This window comes from Spea bombifrons, chromosome 9 (assembly GCF_027358695.1).
Source record: "Spea bombifrons isolate aSpeBom1 chromosome 9, aSpeBom1.2.pri, whole genome shotgun sequence".
Lineage (NCBI taxonomy): Eukaryota > Metazoa > Chordata > Amphibia > Anura > Pelobatidae > Spea > Spea bombifrons.
Window position 1 is genome coordinate 1105742 of NC_071095.1, and position 23438 is coordinate 1129179.

The window sequence follows — 23438 nt, forward strand, 5'->3', positions numbered from 1 at the left end:
CATAAGAAACAGCAATTTAGTGTCTGATTATTGCCATAACTGCTGATTGCAGAGTGTAGAAACGGGAGACTGGGAGGCAAAGTCATTAGAGTACACTTCAGAAGCATTTAAATGCTGTATTTTAAGTACTCTTGTAGCATAAGTGGGGGAGGATGATTAAGGGGACCCTTAAAGTACTGTTATCCATGCGGCAAAGAACTGAGATTACCCGGCGGTTGCATTACATGCAATTTCACATATGGCTAGTTAATTGGTCACAAAATCACGAAAAAAGCCTTGGTAAAGCCGTGCCCCTAACCACACTTCTAACGACACCCCCAGAGCAAATGTGCCCCTCTTTGCCACCTAAAAATGTTAGTAAGGCTGCCTTCCTCCTCCCAGTGATGCCACCTGGCAATAGAATGTATGCCTTGGAATGCAGGAAAAGATTTATTATTAAGTTGCACCTTGTCACGTGGCGCGGGACGGGTTAAAGTGCAAAGTGTCTCTTGGAACTTAAAGACGGAGCATTGAATAATGGAGACAGCGTCGTTATTGCTGCTTTTCCTTCTTCCCTTCAGTAAGTACCGATTTTAACAAGTGCTCTGTATGGACCCATATACTGCATCCATGGAAATGCGTTCCTGGGAAGCCACATTTTGCTATCGCTAAAAATCTTAAGTATTGTATAAGTCTATACTACGTAGAACACGCTGCATGCATGCGGCACAGGCGACGAAATCGCAACATGAAGTGCATCACACGTAACGTGAAACTATAATCCATAACAATATTCTCCCAAATCCTACATTTTACTGTTCAGTGATCTAATCAAACCTATTAATACAAAAACAAAAAGGGTGGTTTGATAAATTAGTTAAGTTTTGCTTAAAGCCGTGAAGGGAATTTTTCCCCTTTGACAATATAGCCCAGTTCTGGAAATTATATTGTTTTTAAAAACAGTTACATTATATTAAACGTAGTGTTATTATAAATAACATTAACATTGACAATATACACAACTTACAATGAGATCGTCAGATGTTGAGACATATTGGTACATAAGAGATGTCATACAACAAAAGATAACATGATGTCAGGATTATGTCAGGAAATAAAGAAGCAGAGGCTCAGCACTCAAATGATAAAGTGAGTTTATTTCACGAAATAAACTCACCTTATCATTTGAGTGCTGAGCCTCTGCTTCTTTATTTTGCATTTATTGAGGGACTTGGTGGTACCCTGGCTCGCGCACCATTTCACTGCCGAGTGCTGAATTCCAACCTTTCTTTTTGAGGATTATGTCATGGTGATTTTCCTAAGGCTAAGCAGTCATATAACATAGACCGCATTTAGCTCTGTTAAAACATATAATATAAATGATATAAATCATGCAATAAATAGAGCAGAAACTCTGACTTTAAGAGACAGTGGGGGGCAATAATCTTCTTAAACTATTTATTTTTAAACACTCTTACTTACTACAAAGCGTATGGCATATCATTAAAAAGCATCAAGAATCAAATCTGCTAATACAGCGTCCATCATAGATCTATGGTCTTGGCTTAGATTCATAAACCACATGCTTGTCCTATGTATGTTTAAATTCCCTCACGGTGAAATTATATATATATATATATATATATATTATTTAGCTTTTCCATTCTACATTTTTTACTTCTGGATTTTATAGATACACAGATTCACAGAGTCTTTGGACCCTCTATTACCGTAATTCATTAATTGAAGCCTAAAAAAAAAAAAAAAAAGGGTGAATCTAAATCAGTTTGGTCATTGGGCGTGTTAATGTTTCTTCCTGTTGATTTTTATTTTTAAAGTACATATTTATATTTCAACAGAGAAGCGGTAGTGATGATCAGTACTGAGGAAGGAGTCGGTGATTCATTATTACTGCAAGTTCCCTCTGGGTAGTTTTGCTATTCAGTATTCTGTGATCTACCCATCTCATTCATTTGTATTATGTTAGGAAGAATATTTAAAAAAAAAAAAACACACACACCAGGACTTACATCCTGTTCCAGAATCCGAGACGTAACAAAAAATGTACCACGGGAATACAAATCCTAAAATCTACCATAGGGTATCAAACATACACTTAACTTTCCTCTATTTCCCTGGATTCTGCTGTAGACGCATCAGCCACAGGCTTCAACTGGGATTTAAACGCCAACCCTTCTAACTGGGATTTAAACGCCAACCCTTCTAACTGGGACTTAAACGCCAACCCTTCTAACTGGGATTTAAACGCCAACCCTTCTAACTGGGACTTAAACGCCAACCCTTCTAACTGGGATTTAAACGCCAACCCTTCTAACTGGGACTTAAACGCCAACCCTTCTAACTGGGATTTAAACGCCAACCCTTCTAACTGGGACTTAAACGCCAACCCTTCTAACTGGGATTTAAACGCCAACCCTTCTAACTGGGACTTAAACGCCAACCCTTCTAACTGGGATTTAAACGCCAACCCTTCTAACTGGGACTTAAACGCCAACCCTTCTAACTGGGATTTAAACGCCAACCCTTCTAACTGGGACTTAAACGCCAACCCTTCTAACTGGGATTTAAACACCAAGCCCTCTGTGCACTGGCATTGACTTGCCCAAGTTATTATGGAGGACATGCTAGTTTGACACAGACCTCTATTGTGAAACTGGGCTGGTAATAAGGAAGACCCCTGACCTCCCTAACTGGCCCATGGAGCACCAGTTGCACCAGAATCATGACCACCCAACAGAGCGATCTGCTCCTAGTTATGCAGCATAGGAGCTGCTGGCCCCTCAGGACCTGCTACCCTATGCCAAATCGGCCTAAGCCAGAATATACCATAACATACTCCCAGTTATACCTGGATACCTTCCTCTTGATTTTATCAGTCTCACATTCTTAGGATAAATAGTAAATATTTTAGGTACCCGAGTCTAGGGCTGACCTATTCACGTTCTACTCCGATTTACTTAGATCTGAGCATCCCAGCTGGTGATTTTCTCATTGATTCCCTTACATTTGAAATCCTTGCTTGAATACAGGTGATGAAATTCAGAATAGCTTTACTTTCTAACAAGTAATGGTTTCCGTTTGTGACTCTTTGCGATTATAGGGTTAATAGATTAAGAACCTCCAGGCCAGAACATTTAGAATGTTTGTTTCACAGATTTTGAGAGAGAAAAAAAAAAGGTTGGAAACATTTAAATAAGGCATTAAATATTTATACATTATGTCTGGTTTACAAATAGCTGCAGTCTGAAAATAAAAATGCCATAAATGTTCCCTTTTTGTTTACGAGTATAAATCCTACTTGGACTTTTTTTTATATAGCATCAAAAATTTAAATAAAATGTAAATATCTTAGCCTTAGAAATAAAAAGTACAACGCTAAGCTTCAATGTGTTAACTTTAAGGAAGAAAACTTTCAACGGCTACACAGACTAAAATACTTTGTTACGTTTGAAGACAATCTTAGCGAGGTCTGTAATAGGGTCTCAGAGATGTTGCCGTATTAAAGAAAAATGTCATGATGTGTGTTACGCAGCAATAGTCATGGCTGACTTCATTTATCTAAAGAAAACTCCTTTTAACATGGATATGACTCGCTCCCCGTTCACAGAATGAGAGGAAGTGAGTGTTCCGTGCATTCAACATGGAAGCATCTTGGCCATACCGTGTTCTGGAAGGGGATCATGAGATAACATTGTTGGGATTCTGGTCCACTGTGAGTCAAATTACGAAGCGAAAATAGACTTACAAAAATGCAGTTACGTCTTTTGGATTACTAACACAGAGTATTTTGTGAATATGACTTTGCTCTTTGATGTCAAACTAAAGCGACCCTGGGATTTTTCTTTGTTAACCCTAAATACCATGCAGCGGGCAGTAGGTCGGTCGCAGCAGCCTGGGATAGTTAATAAAATAAGGACACCTCCCATAACTCTACCCGCAATATTGCATTGTGCGAGGGAGCTGGAGGTCTGTAGGGCTTCTGCTAGGCTTGTTCTCCACTACAATCCACCATGAACAGACATGCAAAGATGGGCTGGAAGAGGTGCTGGTGGTCATTTGTCACATTTTGGGCCATTATCAGAAGCTTGTGCTTCTTTACATGTTTGTTCCTTGCAGTTCCATATACAGTCACCATCACATCTAGCGGAATATTGGCAGATTTAATACCCTTTCTAGTTGTGCTCCCCTTAAGTGTTTCATTACTGTCCTTTTTAGTGAATATGTGTTGAAACTGGCCTAGCAACAACAAGCCAAACACGCCAGTCTATGTATTACTGATACATTTGGCAGGATTTGCTCCCAAAACAAGTTGCCAGCTCTCCGTGGCTATGACTACCCGAGCTTTTGTCTGACTGGGCACTGAATTGTCGAGTCTGGACCAAAATGCAATAAACCCATAGTTTAAACCCAACTAGCAGGAATAGCGCTAACCTTTAAAGAGGCAATTCCTTTTGGATAGAAATCCAAGCAGTTTTTCCAAGGGAACCCAGTCCTTGCATTTGTTCTTTCAGGCGACGCTGTCTACAAACAATGGCTTCCTAATACAAATTTTGAGAATGCTTCCAACTGGAATGAGCAGAGAATTCCGTGTTCTCAGGATAAAGTGATTTTTGAAAGCAGTAAGGTATTACTCAATATTTACTATTAAGTGGGGTGTGAATATATGGGAAGCATACAGGGTAATATATCAATGTGAGTGATTGATGGGTGATGAGTAAAGTGCTGTGGAGAGAAGAGTATTAGACTGAAGAGGGGCTTTAGGGCAAGAGAGTCAAAGAATACTGGGAGTAGAAAAAGTCTGGAATTATTATCTTTTATTTATATAGCGCCAACAATCTAAGCAGCGCTTGATACAATACATATATTCAAGGGGTCTGACAAGACGAGAATTGATGGACTTAGACAAACCGATACATTAGGTGGAGAGAGCCCGGCTCGCAAAGGTACGGGGGGAAAAAAATTAGAGGTAGCAATAGTGGAAAGGAAGACTAGAGAGTGAAAGATTATTAAACTGTAAATAGTGAGAAAATGTAAGGAAATTGCAGGGGAGGAAAAATGATGGAAGAGATAGGAAAACGATTTGGGCGTGTATGTTCTATTGGCAAGGCTGTAGCTTTTCAATATTGGACTCTCCCCAACACTTTACACCTCAGGACATCTTTACCATTTAAGATGCCATTAACAATTTAAGATCATTTGTCATTTTGTCTGAAGAATAACCCTAATCAGGAAACTTTTCCATTTTTTTCAGAAAGTTTCAGTCTATGTTCAATCAGCACACTCCCTGTCAGAACTGGTAAGATACTTTATCGCCTAATTAGAATATTCCAGAATTATCAAATTTAAGAAATACTCCTACTACTGTTAAAGGGAACTTTCCTAATGCGAGGGAAACATTGTGTTCTACAGACCTATACTTTTCACTCTATCAGGCACATAAACTAATTGTCAGATTTGCTGAACTACACCTTGGGTTTAATAATTGTTAGAATAAATTAAATAATTGCCACCTCGCCGCTAACACAAAAACCGCTATCGGTCGGTGTTCCTAAGGCTCAGTTTTTGGTCCTCTACTATTCTCTATTTACACCTCTTCCATTGGATAACTCATATCTTCCTTTGGTTTCCATTACCACCTATATGCAGAAGACACCTTAATTTACATTTCCTCTCCTGACCTTTCACCCTCTCTTCTAACTAGCTTTGCCGACTGTCTTTCTGGAATTTCATCATGGATGGTGTCCCGTTACCTGCAGCTTAACATCTCCAAGACTGAGGTTATGGTTATACCACCATCCTCTCTGTCCACAATACCGACACCTCTATAACTGTTCGCTGCCTTGGTGTCACACTTAACTCTGCTCTCTCCTTCATCCCTCACATCCAGTCCCTCATCAAATCCTGGCACCTTCACAAAAAAATCTCCCAAGTTTGGGCATTCCTCACACAAGAAACAACCAAAATATTAACCCACTCCCTTGAGATATCAACTTCCTACTAACTGGCCTTCCCCTCTCTCCCCTTCCACCGCTCCAATCCATCTTCAACCCTACAGCTAGAATCTTTCCTCATCTGCTGCTCTACTGTGCCAATCGCTTCACTGGCTCCCCATACCAGCCAGAACCAAATTCAAGCCTCTGACCCTGACCTACAGACCTTGTGCTCCCTTTATTTTTGGCCTCTCCAACCGGCCCTGCTCCTCTAGCAGCAGGAAGACCAGTCCGCCCCTGGAGAGAGCTGGCTTAGTGGCGGTATGGTATTTTATTTCTCCCATTCACGGATATATCACATATGATATAACTTATCTGCAAGTTATTTGCAAGGTATAAACGTGCATGTCCTCGCCTGAAACACATCAATTAGTCCCTGCATTACTCCACTGTGTGGAATATGTTTATTCGGACAGTCTGCATTTGTCTGTGGCTCTGAGCTCCTTTCTTGATTATATTACGCTATCATTATCCACAGGCTATTTGTTAATCTTATGACCAACATATGATCGAGAAAAAAAATGTAAGTGTGAGAACAGTCTGGCCCTTTCCCTCTTACAAGTTTAAATTCTAACATCAGGCACATGCAAATATTATGACAAGCATGTTTTCAAATTAAGTGGGTTAGTTATAAATAACCGTACATAAAAAAAGTGTTATTGCATTCATTTGCACTACTACAGATTTGAAAAAAGATTTCCTTGTTTTAAAACATGAGTGCTATTTTATGGAAGGTCAGAATAAGTTTGTGCTTTCAGGATATTAGTGCATTAAAATCACTGTTTACTAGCCAATATACTAATGTTCCGTATATAAAATACACATGATAGTTGCAATGCTTAAAATGACTTTTGCGGTATAATGACATGTATTACATACATTCATAAAACTTCCTGTGATAGGGATACATATTACTCCTAATTAAGTTATCTCCTTTTCTTAAGATTGTATCTCTCTTTGGCAAGAGTGACACCCCTGCACCCATGCCCTCCAGTAACACTGGCACACACACTTACACTAAAACACACAATAACATACACATACAAAGTTACACTAAAATACACTCCCTCACATCACACCTTTCTCATTCATTCACCCCCTGGACCAGGAATTGGACAGGCAACTAATTGTTATTGTAATTTTGCCAATTTATGCCTCAGATGTCGGCATCTCTAATGTAAAAATACTTATTTTTAGACGAATAACTTTTAAAATAATGGCACGGATTGTCAAAACACTACACTTAGTGTTTAAATACACTACATATTTATGCTAGACAAAGTTCCCTGTTTTTTTATGGTTGGTTGGTTGCTCATTATACTTGATGACAAAACAATCCCTCAGGATTTAGTTGAAGTCTGGGGACTTTTGGTTCCGTGTGGGTTTTTTTTTTTTTATCTGTTAACTATTTTTTGTGCCAGCTGATTTATGGCTCAGGGTGATATATAGTCCGTAGTTAGCCTGGGACTGCAAAGATATCCTTGTTGTTCCATTACTCCCCCCATAGGGAATTCCGTATGATTCAGATTCAGACCGGTTGGCAAAACCTAATAAAGCTGTGATTTCACTCTGAGACATTCAGCTAAATGATACAAGGGTTAACTAGCAAAACAGGTTAGAAAATCCCCTTGCAAACCGAAAGAGAAAAAAGTCAGTGAGGCGAAGTGTTTCATATAGACAAAAGGGCACAAATAGAATTAAAGAGAACTTGTGTTTTTCAGGGTAACTGGATTTTCATTTTAAGGCTCTCCGATATACACATGAGATTTCAAACACACTTTCACTTTACCTATAGAAAGATAGAATTTGACAACAGATAAGCCCTTCGGTCCAACTAGTCTGCTCATTTTTCCTGATGTAGAGACTCAGTCCTTGGTCATGTTTTGTAGTGAGGATAGTTTTATGCATATCCCTTGCATGATTAAATTCCCTCACTGTATTAGCGGCTACCACCTCTGATGGGAGGCTGTTCCATTTATCTACTCTCGGTGGTACCCTTCCATTGGCCGCTTTGTGACCTGGCACCTTACTTGGTTCCTGGCCTTGCTTTACATTGGGGATCTCCATACACCAACCTCATGTATGCTTACACTTCGTCACTGCATTAGCCTCATCCACTAATTTCCCTAGATACTTTAAAATAGTTTTATCATTCCCAGCTACTCAATGAATTAAAGCTTATTGCTGGTTTTCAGAGCAGTCCTTTAAAGATCAGGGAATAGGGATACATTCTAACTCCACCCATTCTCTTCTTGTCTTGCCAAATCACTGCTCAGGTTCACCTCCTCTGCATGGTGATTAGCTGATGGCCCCGCCCTAGAGGACCCATAACAAAGGGTTTTATTACGCTTCCTTCCTTATGAATATCTTTCTTTATTCATGTCACCAGAATACTGCGTATACTGCTTGCCCCTTTTGTCTGTAACGTATTTGAGCCATTAAAAAAAATGATTTTCTTTTAAGTCTGGTCAGCGTAATATTCCGTTTCAGAAATAGTAAGTCTATTTATACTTTACCCTCTTGTGTTTCTATTTTTTGAACATTCTTTCTAACTGGCATGTGAATCACCTGGATGTATTTCTGTTATTTGAGACATAACTGCGTGTTAAAAACTGGTCCGGATTACATAGAGGCATTTTATCCTTTTCCTTCAACTGCAGGGAAATGTGAAACCTTTCCATGTCTGCTGACACCGACAAAACGTTTCTATAGCAACTTGCATTCTTTTCACATTCACGTCAGCATTAAATATATCCAGGCTACATCCTATACATAAAAGGTACGAACCGCTGTTAAAATTAGGGTTACATTTCAAAATGAATTTCAGAAACGATTACATTTTTAAACCTGATTAAGATGAGTTTACGGAGCCCAGATACAGCGCTGGGTACATTTGTATACTGCAGCTACGATCAGTTGTGATCGTAAATATAGACATTGAAAAGGATGATGTATTTTAGGCTTTAAGGAGGGACAGGGTCATCTAACACAGGGCAAAATAGGTCCCAGGCTTCCTTTAGAGGCCCTCGGCAGCCTACAAGAAGAGGAAGATGGCAAACAGCAGGGAACTGAAGGCAACGCATGATTGGAAATACAGGATCCTGCAATGTGCTTATTTCAAGGAACCCCAAAGTTGGAGTTTGGGGTACCAAAATATGTGTAAGCTCATAGAGGAAGGGATCGGTATTAGCTATTGTTGATACTTAATGGGAAAGGAAGGGGCTCTAGAGGGGCTTGTCAAGGGCCACATTATGATTTAGGAAGGCTCTATGCAGAAACCTGCTGCCAAAGTTTAAATAGGAGGCCAAGCTCAATATAGTGTTCAGGCAACAAGATGACTGCCTATGGACCCTGAGATGGCACCACCATGAGGTTACTTCCTATGTTAGCAAGCAAGATCATGCAGGAGGGGCACCAGAAACATAGTTGGCATTGGAGCTAGAAGCCATAGACCTAGCACGGCTTATATTATTGGGTGAGAATGTGGAAGTAGTAATTTAAATAAAAATAGAATTAAATGCACTCATTTTATTGTTTTAGGAGGCCCTCATTGAGAAGAAATGTTGGGAGTTTTTCTTTTACCTAATAAAACCCTCTACTAAAATGATTAAAATATAAGTTTGGCCGCTGTCTACAGGTGGGAGCTAGATTGTTGTTTTGAAAGAGAAACACCAGTTTGGATGCTCCACGTGGCCTTATTAGCACGTCTGTGCATATGCTGGCATCGAGCATGGGAATACCACCTGACGGTATCTCGCAGGTTGCCATGTTTTAAAGATGATCTCATGACGATATTGGCACCTTCGTGAAATGGCTGGCAAGCTCATAGAGAGAATCCCATTAATCAGGGGTTATGAATAGGGTTCTTTATCATACAAAATAATAAGCTTGTGTGAGTTTACCAGCCCCCGGTACATGCTGCTCTGCATTAAGTGCTTTTCACCAGGGTTTTTATATTGAAATGTGACCCCATGTGCACTTTTTTCTGCGTGCGAGGTAGAATGTACAAAGAGATAAGACAATGGAATCAAGTTCCTGCTTACCTTAAAAGATCTGTGATACACCGCAGCTTACCTAATAACCGCCATGGAACTGCCATTTGTGTTTCATGATATGCTAGAGAACAGTGCCACCTATAGTCAAAAAATCTCACCATTTACTTTTCACAAGTGCCTTTCCCATAAAGTTTAAGTTCTTTTAAGTTCACCCGGAGACTCTGGGCACCAGAACTGATTGCACTGGGGAAGAATAACAATATATTTAACGTATTTCATTTAACTGGTCGATAAACTAAGTTTTTAAAGGTTTGCCTCACTCTATTCCCATCTATAGCAAACCCGGTTTATTTGCCATTGTTTTTATAGTAATTCTTGAGATACAGTACTTTGAGCCAGTATTATCTATAGGACTATGTTTCAATTTTTTATACTTTTAATATCAGTGGCAGATAGTGGCAAAAATAACACTTTAATAAAAAAAAATAATAATAAGGGGATTGGAAGATACTAGTTATGAAGAGGGCCAATATAAAGAGCTCTTCAGTGACCTGTTCATGAACAGAAATATACAAAGAACAAGAGGTCACCCTCTGAGACTGGAAGAGGGGAGATTTCATAGGAGACAAAGAAAGGGCTTCTTTACAGTGAGGACAATAAAGGTATGGAATTCACTGCCAAGATAGGTGGTGTTATCCAACACATTAGATGCCTTCAAAAGGGGTCTGAATATTTTTTTACAGGGCTATAACTGAATAACATTAACAGAACACAAGTTCCCTATAAACAAAAGCCCTGCTCGTCTGAGCACTTACTAACACAGAAGTCCCTCACTACTCAGGTTCTAAACTAAACAGAACGTAATCTCACTAACCTTTTTGATGGTCTCTTTTGTACATAGCAAGTCCTGCTGCTTCCAAACAAAGCTCTCTCTCCCCCTCTGTCCAACAGGTAAGGCTTTATTGCAGTCAGTGCAGCTAATCAGTTGCAGCTGACCAATGCATTGGAGTCAGCCTAAAGTCCTGGCCTGGATCCGGTGTCAGTCCAGGTGTATGTAAACTGCGGGGTGGAGCCCCGGCCCGCCGTACTCTCCGTATGCTCCACCCCAGGGGTCCCATATAGAAACATATTAAAATCTAGCGCAACATATACTCCCCCTGGGGCTATATATCATACAAAACCCTGCAAAATCGAGGGGGAATGTATACGCCATCCGCAACACCAGCCCTTAGTGGGCTCAAATTAATAATCTATGTCTAGTAGTTGTGGATATAGATGTTTTACATAACGTCTCAGAAAATAAAGTCATTTCAAAGAAAATGAACTATTAGGCATAATGTTAATTTCCAAATCAAACAAAGTCTGGTCATAAACCTAGGTTGGTGCTTGGAGTGGCTCACCGACCCCGTTTATACGTCTGTTGGTGCTAGGAACGGCAGTGTATAGGATAGCATGGGGGGCAGCATGAAAATGTTAAAGGGGCTGCTACATAGCTCTAGGACATCAGAAGATAATTTGCCATTATTTTCACCCACATAACGAGTTTTGGAGAAGGGGTCTTAAATATTTCCAGAAAGAGCTCAACATTTCTGTTCCTCCCAGCTCTCAGTACACCGGCTACACCTGTATGTCTAATGTTATTTATAACATGTTTTCCCTTCAATCTATCAATGCCATGGAGTTTGCTAATGCTCTAAAAAATATAATCATAAATATTGGGATGGGTTCTTGCAGCTACCATGAGAAATAAGGTTGATTATGAATACAATACTAGTCGTTAATAAGACAGGTTGCAGGACAGCTTGGCTGGAGGCCCTTAAGCTTCACCTCGCCTGTCATCACTACGTCCTTCAAAACAAGCCAAAGTTTATTACTGCTTTATTATCGAAACGCTGGCTAACAGAATCTCTGGACAAATGTAGCAAGCGGGTAGAAATAAATACAGGACATCCGGGAAGATTCAGCCATCTGAAGCACGATAACTGGAGAGTGATTGAGGCCAACGTAGATAAATGTGGTTATTATTAATGTAGATTGATTACGTTATCTAGAGAAGGAAGTTTTCAACGAGCCAAACAAAAACCAAAACTGAAAACAAGTTGGTGCTAACAGCTTCTAACAGCTTAACGCCTTACAAAACCTTTTATGACATAAAATTGCTAGAGCACTACATAGGACAGAGACATCAGGAAGTGAAAGTTCTAAAATGTCCAGTGGGTTTAGTGATATTGTTGTATGAGTTATTCCAGAATCTGATGTCATCTTTCTTTCTTTAGAACATGCCGTGGGATGGAGAGTTTATTTTGGCCTCCGGCGCTGGGTTCTCAGCATCCGCTAAAGAAGACCCGGCATGTGGTATAGGTGAGCATGACATCATACTTGGTGATTTTTTTAAAGCAACATTTCAGTGGTTTTATCAAATCAAATGACAGAATTTAGGAAAATCCTAAACATGTTACAAATGACAAAAGTATGTATTTGTGCACATACTGTATGTTTTATGCAAGCAATTTTGCATGTTATATCTTCATTTACCGTCAGACACTATTTAACACAAAAAAAATGTAAGCAAAAATCTATTGACTATAGATTGTGGACACATGCATGGTTGAGCCATGAATCACTAGCTCTCTAAAAGGATGGTTCTTTCTCGGCACAGGTTCTGACATATATTTCCATGACACGGACCAGTACCAGTGGTTTGACCCTACACTGTGGCAATCTGCCCTCGCCTTTGATAATCTTGAGAGTGGCAAACTTCTCTTCTCTGTGGATGTCGAACGTGTGCCATGTCATCACGATGATGTCATATTTTCCCCAGAAACCTCTTTTCGAGTTAACTCCAAAGCAACAGGATCAACAACTCGTCTGAGAAGTATTTCTGTACTGGGGAAGGTAAGCCGGGAATAAACAGTTAAGAATTGTTAAGCTTTACTTGGCCTTTTTTATATGTATGTATATAATCTTTTATTCATAAAATGTATAAGTAAATTGTAGATAAATAAGTCTTCTGTTAACCATAAAACAACCCACGTGTAAAAATGAAAACAACAATCCAAAAAAATTGATACACGGGATGTCAGACCGTTCGAAAATATTCCATTTTATTATCTCCCTGTTACAAGTTATTGCTTCTTGTAACGACACGTCTCTTGACGTTCTCACAGGCGTCATGATTCCATTTCCTACAAAATATTTATCTGGTTTCTAGGTGTTGCCTTTCGTTTAAACTATGAATTAGGGATTTAACTCCACAGGTGGATGTCAACAAAAATGTACTCTGGACCTTTACAAAATATTGCAACAACAAAAAACTACACTACACTACACAAAGAATATGTAATTATAAGACGTATATTTGTTAAGTATACGTTAAAAAAAATGCAAGGACAATTTGTTGCTACATTGTTACAATCCATTGTGTTCAGATAACTCTAGAATGAATCAACAGTCACATCATTTAATTAAGTGGCTTAGTGGTTCCAGTGGATCTGCCAAAAAAAAATCCGAAAAAATAACTGATCACTTTACATTAAGATGAAAAAAAAGACTATTTATTGTTCAAAAGACCAGGGTTATTTTAGGCTACAGAACCAGAGCATTTCTTAATTTGTCTTTCTTTAACTGCCCGGTGGGAAGGAAAGCTGCAGAGAACAGATACAAAGCACTGTATCCATGCATGTGATTGGCTGTAGCAGCTTTTATATACCATGGAATTGCTGTAGACCGAGTGCTCCAGTGACAGAGCAGTCAGCCACATCAGTTTTTTTAACCCATGACGTATCAGGTGCGTCGTTGGTCCTCTACAGACATTGTTTCATGACATACCTGGTATGTCATCGGTCATGATGGGGTTAAAAAGGTTTCTTTTGTTTTTGTTTTGTTTTTTTAGTATATTTTGGTAGTACATTTCAATTTTCTGTTTTCGGAGCTATACTTGGCCCCACTGTGGCGTTTTCTATGAAAAAGAAAACCCATATCACAATGAAAACCATATCAAAAACACACATGCACTAAAATAATACAAAAAAAGGGTGCTTAGTGAAATTGTGTGTATCCGCCATACCTGACCCATCCCATGCCTGGTATAATACAACCATATCACCACCAGCCATAGGCCAAGGTTGAGATGGGAGGTAGAAGAGTCTAAGGTGCAAAGATATACTTCTCAACCCAGACTGTTTATGTCCCTGAATAACTAAAACCACTTGTCAAGTGCCTTGGCAGACCAAACCAGGGGATACCAACCTCAGGCCTCTTACAACCTGCCCGGCATCAAGGCCAGGGGGGCGAGCTTTCCCTCTGCCATGTGTACTCACAGATCTTAACCAAAGGGCAGAAGCGAGAAGCTAGAAAAATGTTTTGCAGATGAACACGTATCATGCAAGCCAAAAAGCTAGGAAAAGCACCAAATGCATAGGAGAGGGTTCTGCACAGAGTTTTTTTGGGGGGAAAAATGTGAAGTGGTTAAGGCAACTCTCACATCATTCTGTGTACTTTAAAGAGATGTCCAAGACTGTTCCTCCTAAAAAGATGGACACTTGGCAGGTATGCTTATATTGTTCTATATGATATTTCTGTGTTTTCTGTCATTTTTGTTTAGAGATTTACCAGCGACGAGGAGTTTTCTCAGCACCTTCAGTCAAACACAGGGAAACTTCAGTTTCCCGGACATCCCCCGCTGCAAATAACCAACACTGGTTGTCAAGATAAGACCGGCTGTGAATGTGGAAACACCGGGGTGAGATGATTGCTCTGTATGCTAAGAATAAGTAATCTCAAGCGTTGTTAAGAATAAATAATTTCATGTTCCAGTGAACCATATAAGACTTTTGCCATATGGCTCTGCTGAACCAGCACTTTCTAATGTTTGTTTTAAAGATGCTTCAAGAAATCTGTTCTGCACTTCTTCGCCATACAGAGAACCGATGTCCAGAAACAACCTGTGAAAAACCCTTGAATCCAGCCGGACACTGCTGTGGAATATGTGGTGGGTTAGCGTGCCGTATGTGAAATAAGCTCAGAAGCATATCTCTTAAATGTCCCTGTTTAGACAGGACAGTCCCTCTTTGGAGAGACCTCTATGTCGCTCTTTTCATCCCTGATGTCCCTCTGTTCTAGGAGCTCAAACTGTTTGCTGGGTATGACTTTGTCAAATTGTTTTACATATTGTTTTAGCCTTGGTCTTTTGGCTGAGTATCTAATTTTCTGGTCAAGCCACCTTGAAGCCTGGATGCTTCTTTGTCCACAGAGAGGTCCAACCTGGACACCAAAATGTCACATGTTGGTGGGGTTACATCTGATAAGTCACTTGGTATGTTTGCTGGGAAGTGCATGGAAGCACTATGGGCAAGCTTTTGTTCCCTTTACTTGTTTACCCTGGCCTTTAGAAGCACTTTCATCGCAGACTTCAAAAAATTGTCAATGGGTAACCAAAAAGAAAATAGGACAACATATCCGTTGTAGTCCAGTAAAACAGCCAGTTGCTAGCACCAGCAGTGTATCGAGTTGACCATGAATAATTTATGGTAAATTCTAATTTATAGTTCATGCAGCAAGATTAAGTTATTCATGATTTACTGTTTAGTGGATAATACCGTGTATCCATTTCGCGATGAGCATTGGGGCCACCTTTATTATCACAGACAGTTGCCAGCAGGGTTGCAATAGTATCCCTGACTCCCTATGCACTAAATCGAATGCGATATGCTGGCAGAGGATCATAGGTGTGATAACACAGTCATAGCCGAAGATTCACAGCTTGATGTTGTTCTGCCCTGACACAGGATTTGTATTAACAGATCTCTCTCTATTGACTCTAGGGGCGATAATAACTCTGGAACACACATCTGATTTTACACTGGATGACTATCGCAATCGCCTTATTCACACCTTCCTCAGCCTGGTATTAGTTATTTTCATTTAACTATAAAATAACATTTGTGGCTGCATTGTATGTGCTTATGCTTTAGAAACTAGTTACAGTCTGCTTTTTCATCACTATAAAAAGCTAGCTTGGCCTAGGTACCCTCCTTAACACAGGCATTATCATCCTACACCCTACCCTAGTACCACAGAAAAGAAATCCTGTCCATCTGCCAGGTACCCCATCAACTTCCCTCCCCTGCAATCATACATAGGGTCAGATTCACATGGCCCACGTGGCCTGGGCTTGGTGCCTCCAAACATTAAAGGAAGCAGTGCAGGACATGTACAGAATGTGAGTGGAACATGGCACTCTAAGCACAACTTAGGTAAATATTACCTCAAATGAACAATAGCACATGACATATCACACCATGTCATGATTTAACAAAAATAAAGCCAAAATGGAGAAGCCATGTGTGAAAAAATAAGTAAACCCTTACTGCTTCCATGGGAATCAAGATGCTTAGTAGCAGACAGATGCTTCTAATCAAATATCCTTGATTAATTCATCATCAGTAAACGTGACCACCTCTACAAAAGCCAAAGCTTTAGCAGTTTGCTGGTCTGGAGCATTCAGGTGTGTGTTAGCACAACGCCAAGGAGGAAATACATCAGCAAGAATCTTAGAGAAGCAATTGTTGCTGCCCATCTGGAAAGGGTTATAAGGTAATTTCCACATAATGTTAAGTCCATCATTCTACAGCGAGAAAGATTATTTAAAAGTGGAAAACATTCACAACAGCTGCCAATCTTCCCAGGAGTGGACGTCCAAACAATTTCACCCAAAGGTCAGACAATGCAGTGTTCAGATAAATTGCAAAAAAAAATAGTTACATCTCAGATTCTACAGGCCTCAGTTAGCATGTTAAATGTTCAAGTTCATGACAATACAATTCGAAATAGACTGAACAAGTATGGTTTGTTTGGAAGGGTTGCCAGGAGAAAGCCTTGCTGCTTAAGGTGGTTCTATAGTCTATTGTATCATAAGGTGTACTTAGTTTGTGATACATGGCTTCTCCATTTTGGCTTTATTTTTGTTGAATAACCCAGTGTAATATGTCATGTGCTGTTGTTCATCTGAGGTTGTAATTACCAAATTTTTGTCTTCCTAAGGAACAGATGATTGTTATTATGTTCTGATATGTAAAACCATAGTTCTGCCCTGCCTTGCTATTGAGCATCGTAAGTCCCCTCTTTTTTAAACACACTTTAATGCATTTTTATTGAACGTTTCATGTTTCCAAAATCCAGGAACAATATTCAGGCGTTAAACTGGCAATCTCAAAAGTACTAAAGCCGCAGAAAGTTCTGCTCAAAAATCCATCTGACCATACAGAAATTCAAATTGTGATTGTTGAAAACAAGGAAAGCAATGCAGCAGACCTAGCCAATGACATCATGGATGACATCAAAAAGAATGGTACCATTACTTGTTCATTGTATTGCTATAGTATCATTTTTGCTTTTGTGTTATAAAATGAGGTGGATCGTGGACCTTTATCGGGAATTATTGTAGTATTATAGACTCAGTAATTGGGCAGCTTTGGTCTTAAGTCTCAAACATTAAATTAACCCCTTAAGGACAATGGGCGGTCCCTAAACACATTTTGAGCCCGTACATGTATGGGCTTTGTCATTAAGGGGTTAATTGCATAAATCAAAATCTATATGATTGATGTAACGGTAGATGAAGATCTATGGTAAAATATAGCATTATGAAGCCAAAATTATTGTAAATGTTCATAACTACTGGGTAAAGTACATAACTATTGGGGGGGGTTACAGAACTTCTGATAAGATGCGGAGCTTCTTTCTTTTTAACATTCTTTGTTGCTTTTACAATGCAGGGCGTTTATTTGGCATTTTGAAAGGGACTCTGATAACCTCGACCGGCAGTATTACAGGCGGACAGGTTCAGAACCTAGCAGGCACCGTCAGTGGGATTGTCATCGGTGTCCTTGCCATTTGCCTTTCCCTACTTGGAGTGCTTTATTTCCTTTATAAAAGAGGAACTGTAAGGTAACGTAAAAGCAAATCTGATATTACATAGTTTCACGGCATCTCTAAACACATTTTGACATTTTATTTTTATAGCGGAAGTCTATTGAAACAATACCACCTTACACTGTGCAGGAACCTTGCATTCGCCACTCACCTGGATATAATTATTCTAAAGTATCAGTTAAGCCAATGGCTTCTTCCAAAATGTACTGCATTGATTTTATTGACCTCTGGTTCACTCCGTCCCCCTTTGCCTTCATTACTTAATAGGTTAATAGTAAGTCTTTACTGCATTGTAGTCAGATTGGGCTTTATTTGCTTGATCCAGCAGAAGGCTTTACATCAAAACAGCACGGTGTAGATACACCATACTACGATTAGCACTATATATAACCTAGACATAATTATGACAGTTTTTAAATTATTCATTTCAGTCCCTTCAACCAAGAAAACAAAATAAAATAAGCTTTTTTTTTTTTAGACTGCCTTTTTTTCCACAACCTTTTCAGAATGAACCCGAACTGGAAACTGAAAGCGATTCTGCAAGAGGAGGATTTGAAAACCCTATATATCACGCAATTGAAGAAGGTGGACCTGTAAGTATTTGATTAGAAACTTATCATGTGCGTCTTTACGTTAATTGCACAGAACACCGTCACTCATATGAAGGTTTTTTATGTTGTTGGCCACATACTGTACAGAAATGGCAACACTTGGAAGAAGTTCCCACGCAAAACATTATGATAATTAGTACCTTCTACTTAGCAATGCCAAAGAAAATGTTTATGAAAACTACCGTATTTGCTCGATTATATTCTCTGCCTCCAGAAATGCCTTTTTAACCCTCTATACGCCACTCTGCCTCCTGAAATGCCTTATACCTCCCTATATGCCACTCTGCCCCATAATATGCCTTTTAACCCTCTAAATGCCAGAGTGGCATATAGGAGTATAAGGCATTTCTGGAGGCAGAGTGGCACATAGGGGGTCAAAAGGCATATCATGGGGCACAGTGGCATATAGGGTTAAAAGGCATATCATGGGGCACAGTGGCATTTAGAGGGTTAAAAGGCATATCATGGGGCACAGTGGCATATAGGGGGTATAAGGCATTTCTGGGGCAGATGTGCATAACTGGGGGCAGGTTGGAAAATAGAAGGAAATAAAACCAAAATATTTTTCTCAATCATAGCTTTTATAAAAAAAAAAATAGTTTAGCTGAATTAACATTTACTGGTAAAACTTTTTTCCTATAGGGTCGTCTTATATTCAGGTTTTTTCTTTTTTTTCCTAAATTAATATTCAGATTTGGGGGGTCGTCTTATAATCGAGCAAATACGGTAGTTCTCTGGCGCTATAACTCGTCACTGCTCTGATACAAACACTGTGCTATTTGTTTTATTGCAGGGAACCCCTGGTTTATATTCTGGGGAAGATGCATTGAAAGGAATTGCCCTGAAACAAACAGAGATTCAGTACTCAAATCCTCTGTATGACGAGGGCCAGTGCGATATCTAGAGCCTGAGAACGCCTAAATGGAACAATGGGGACAATGTGAGGAGGAAAGAACTAATTTCAGCTGATGGATGCAAGCAAATTTAAATTAAAGCCATCAACCTGCACTTTGTGCAGGGACATGTGGTCACCCCACTCAACCACCCCCTTCTCTTATACCATCACTTGTTTTAAGTTGTAACCTCTATCATGTTTATTAGTATTGCTTCAGACCTGATGAAGGGAGGATAACTCTCGAAAGCTTGTCTTTTTAATATTATGTTAGTCCAATAAAAAAAGGTATCACCGCATACTCTGCAATACTCTATTTTTTGACATTGTAATATATATATATATATATATATTTTCCCTCTGAATCCACACAAAATAGGTAAATTGATGGAAAATCTCCTCCAAGTTTATCAATTCAGGTGTCCTGATTTTATAAATGCCTAGTTTAGATAGATTTTCCAGCACTTATAGGGAACATACAAGGTGTACGTTATTCGTAGACTTTTTATGCTTATGGATTCACGGGTTTGGGGGTTGTGAACGGGAGCAGAAGGGTTATACTGGGTAGATGTTGTGTTAGGGCAATGGGATGTAAGGGTTTTACTTTTGTTAAATGGCTAGAGGTCCTCTTAGGGACTTCTTGAACATGTTATTAATGCCATTATTATTATTTATTGTATTTGTTTTAAATCCCTAACCATTTTTTTTTTTAAGCATGGTAGAAGAGCGATAAACATGGTTTTTCACTCTCCCTGCACCGATCACACTGATCTCTATGCAGGTCCCCACAGACTTGCATAGAGATCACAGTGCCTGTGCCTCATCGGAGCGATCAGATATCCCATGGTATATCATGTTCTCCCGGGTGACGTCAGCAGTGACATGACACGGACGGGAATGCCCGTTTGGCATTTTAAAATGTTACATCAGATCGGGCAGCAGAAAGCCAGCGTCCAAAGGGGATTCTTGGGATGCGTTTTTTGAAGGTAACAGTACGTCCACAGGGGACTTAAAGGGGTTAAATGAAAATGCCACAAGTGTCACCCACCGCCCTTCACTTTTAAAATAAAAACAAACGTAATTCTTGTTAAGTGTATGATGACGCCAATTGTTTTATTTATGTACAAAAGTTGTAGTCAGAAAACTTCTGTTGCCAGCAAACCATGCTTGCGTCTCCATGGATAGTGAGGTGTTTATTTTCTTCTGGCGACCAAAACATTTAGTCCAACTGGAAGAAAAAAAAAACAAAAAATAAACTTATGAATACAAACATTGCATGGTTTGAAATTAAAGAGTCTATTGAGATGTAGTATTTACACTTGGTAGATAAGTCAAACAAGTCGTTTCCTTTACAATGGCCAAATAAAACTAGTTTGCGGTTTATGTTTATATGTACAAACTTTTCACTAGCATGTGAAGACTGGTTTAGGTGATAATGCCCGCTACTTTAAAGTTATATTGGAGTGGTGCTATATAGCAGCAGTCCAACCTTTTTGGCACCAGGGACTGGTTTTGTGGAAGAATGTTTCCACGGGCCGGGGGGTTTTGTGTTTGATTCAAGTGCATTACATTTATTGTGCATTCTATTGTTAAATATATATATCTATTTATAATACTCCACTTTCATTCTCAATATTTATTTATTTCAATAATCTTACTACCCCCTTCTCACTATTTACCCTCTGCCCCCTTTAAGGTTCACTTAACGCCCAGGAGTCTTATGGTGGGAGCGAGGGGGCTGTCTCGCTGCTCTGCTTTACTGCTAAGCGGCGGAACATGACATTCCTGCGCTCGGCATGAAATGCCGGCACCGCGAGCGAGAGGCCTCGGAGGTGACCGAGAGGCGCCAAGCTGTTAGTGAAAACATCATGAGCGACCGATCGGCACCCACCTTTCTCCTCCACGTAAAAAACCCCGATTCTGGGACATGTGGTCACCCTATCATGCGGCCCAGTTGCCCGGTGGTTGGGGACCCCTGCTATATAGGTATGTCTTATCTGTGGCTATCCCTCATGCCTCATTAGGTATCCCATCTAAATTTTGTAACCAGTCTGTTGTGGGCTTGCTCTGTAGTATTCGATAATCTGAAAACGGGTACATATTTATACCAGAGGGCAACAATGTCCCTTTAACTGCCCTACCTCCAACCTTCAATTGATAATCTAATTATACCAACTCCATCCTTGTCTATTCCCTTTACCCAACCACACACAGCCTTCTATTTACTGCTTTCAGTTACACCAACTCCTTCCCCATCATGACTGAAGCTGCAGCCCCAACATGCAGAAGTGGCAGCATTCTGTCCACCACATGCTATCCTACCAGGAGGCCAGCTTGCCTTTTCACTCATTACTCCTGGACACAACCTTACCCCAAACACCTCGAAATGCCTTATCGCTGCATCTGCCTTAACAGCAGACATCACAGATATGTACCCAGCAGCTACAGCATATACTCCGCAGAACACCATCTTTCCTTCACTGACCCCACTGAAGAGCAACTTTAGTCATCTCATCTAATGCTACATTATTACAATAATCTCACCGTCGATCTATCAAGATACTGGTGGCCTGCCTGCTGTTCAATAGGTTTTTCAAGCCATTTGAATGCCAGCGATATATATAATGCTGTAAGATATTCTAGCTCCAGCACTACTATAGCGTCCGATAAGACATCGGTCCGAGTATCTCCAGTGATAACACCCGTCCGGTTCCCAGCATCCAGCGCGTTACAGCCCAAAGTATAACGGACATTTCTGCTGCTGTGAACCCGGAACGCAGTCTACACCGGGACCGTTGGCAGCTACACCCAGACAGCACAGGTGTATAGCAGAGCCGGTCACCTGTGCTGTGCATGCCGCAAAATACTGTAACCGGACTGGGTAAAGCACTACAGATAATACATAATATGTACTAAGGAAATCAAACATGTAACCCCACGTTGGAAAAAGCGGCAAGAGCCATCATTTAGCGGGATATGGGCCACCCGCCGGCTCTACTGGAAGTACACCAACAGCTCACGTACCTTGACAAAGCCGATGTCCTTTGCATACTGCCTGAAGCACTGACGGCACATGTTTAGGCCATATTTACGGATCAATCCATGCCTGTTTGAGCACACACGGCTGCAGAGGGAAAGAAAGGGTTAAATAAGAGCGAAGTACAGGCATTACGCAGCATGTATCACATATGACGTTGTGTATGACACTAAGCATGTTAACACGCATGGCTCTAGATAGTACTCACATTAAAGTCAATATTTCACTGAGAATAAGGCGCATTTAAACGCCAGACGGTACGATTCATGCGCAAGTAATCACACACGAGTATTAAGCGGATTTGTGTGCGCGGAGGAAACCGGTTAACGAAAGAGTTACTGGGGCCTCGGAATAAATATATCCCCAGGAACCGACACAAATAGAAAAAGCATGCTAAAAAAACAGAGGCTCTAAGAGAAGGCCAAGCGCAGGCTGCTCCGCCGCCATTACCGGCCTTACGCATCCACTATGCCCGCCATGATGGGCGCACGAGGCCTGATACCCAAAAGGCCGCCCAGAGACCCCCACATGCCACTAATCGCCACTTTAACATGTCGGCGGCACCCAGAACACCAAGATGACCCAGTCCTACACCCACCAGGAGCGGGATCCTTGGCCGAATTTCCTAGGGTGGCTCCAGTAAAGCTGCTGGTGACCCATCGTGTCCGACTCGCAGCTCTCGAAAAGGAAGAGGAGGAGCCACGCAGCCGCTAATCAACGCTGGCGGGGCCTATCCCACAATGCACTGCGCACGGCAGATCCCAGCCTGCCCCGCGAGGTCCATACATACGCTTGGGGGAGCGCTACACACCAGGGTCAATACGCTGGTGTCACTGTTCTCCATTTTGGTGGGTTCATACCTGACATTTAGCGTTTAGAACTCGTAAACTTCATTTAAATCCACAAAAGCACATACAATTGTGCCACTCTGCTCCCCTGATAGGACACTCTCCTTCTCTAGATATGCAACTCTGCCTCCTG

At 40.5% G+C, this 23438-nt stretch overlaps 2 protein-coding genes across 2 annotated transcripts; one reads left to right on the forward strand and one right to left on the reverse strand.

Moving 5' to 3' along the window:
• The first annotated feature begins 469 nt into the window (after positions 1-469).
• Positions 470-19536, forward strand: AMN (amnion associated transmembrane protein). Its single transcript, XM_053475595.1, has 12 exons — positions 470-559; positions 4512-4624; positions 5252-5296; positions 12262-12346; positions 12645-12880; positions 14589-14726; positions 14867-14975; positions 15808-15890; positions 17165-17333; positions 17761-17932; positions 18396-18510; positions 19322-19536. Exons 1-12 carry the CDS (start codon positions 517-519, stop codon positions 19430-19432), a joined length of 1419 nt encoding a protein of 472 aa, XP_053331570.1. The 5' UTR covers positions 470-516; the 3' UTR covers positions 19433-19536.
• A 965-nt stretch (positions 19537-20501) lies between these two features.
• RPS29 (ribosomal protein S29) lies at positions 20502-23214 on the reverse strand. Its single transcript, XM_053475604.1, has 3 exons — positions 23056-23214; positions 22445-22544; positions 20502-20648 (listed from the first exon to the last, which is right to left on the reverse strand). Exons 1-3 carry the CDS (start codon positions 23115-23117, stop codon positions 20640-20642), a joined length of 171 nt encoding a protein of 56 aa, XP_053331579.1. The 5' UTR covers positions 23118-23214; the 3' UTR covers positions 20502-20639.
• Between the last annotated feature and the right edge of the window lie 224 nt (positions 23215-23438).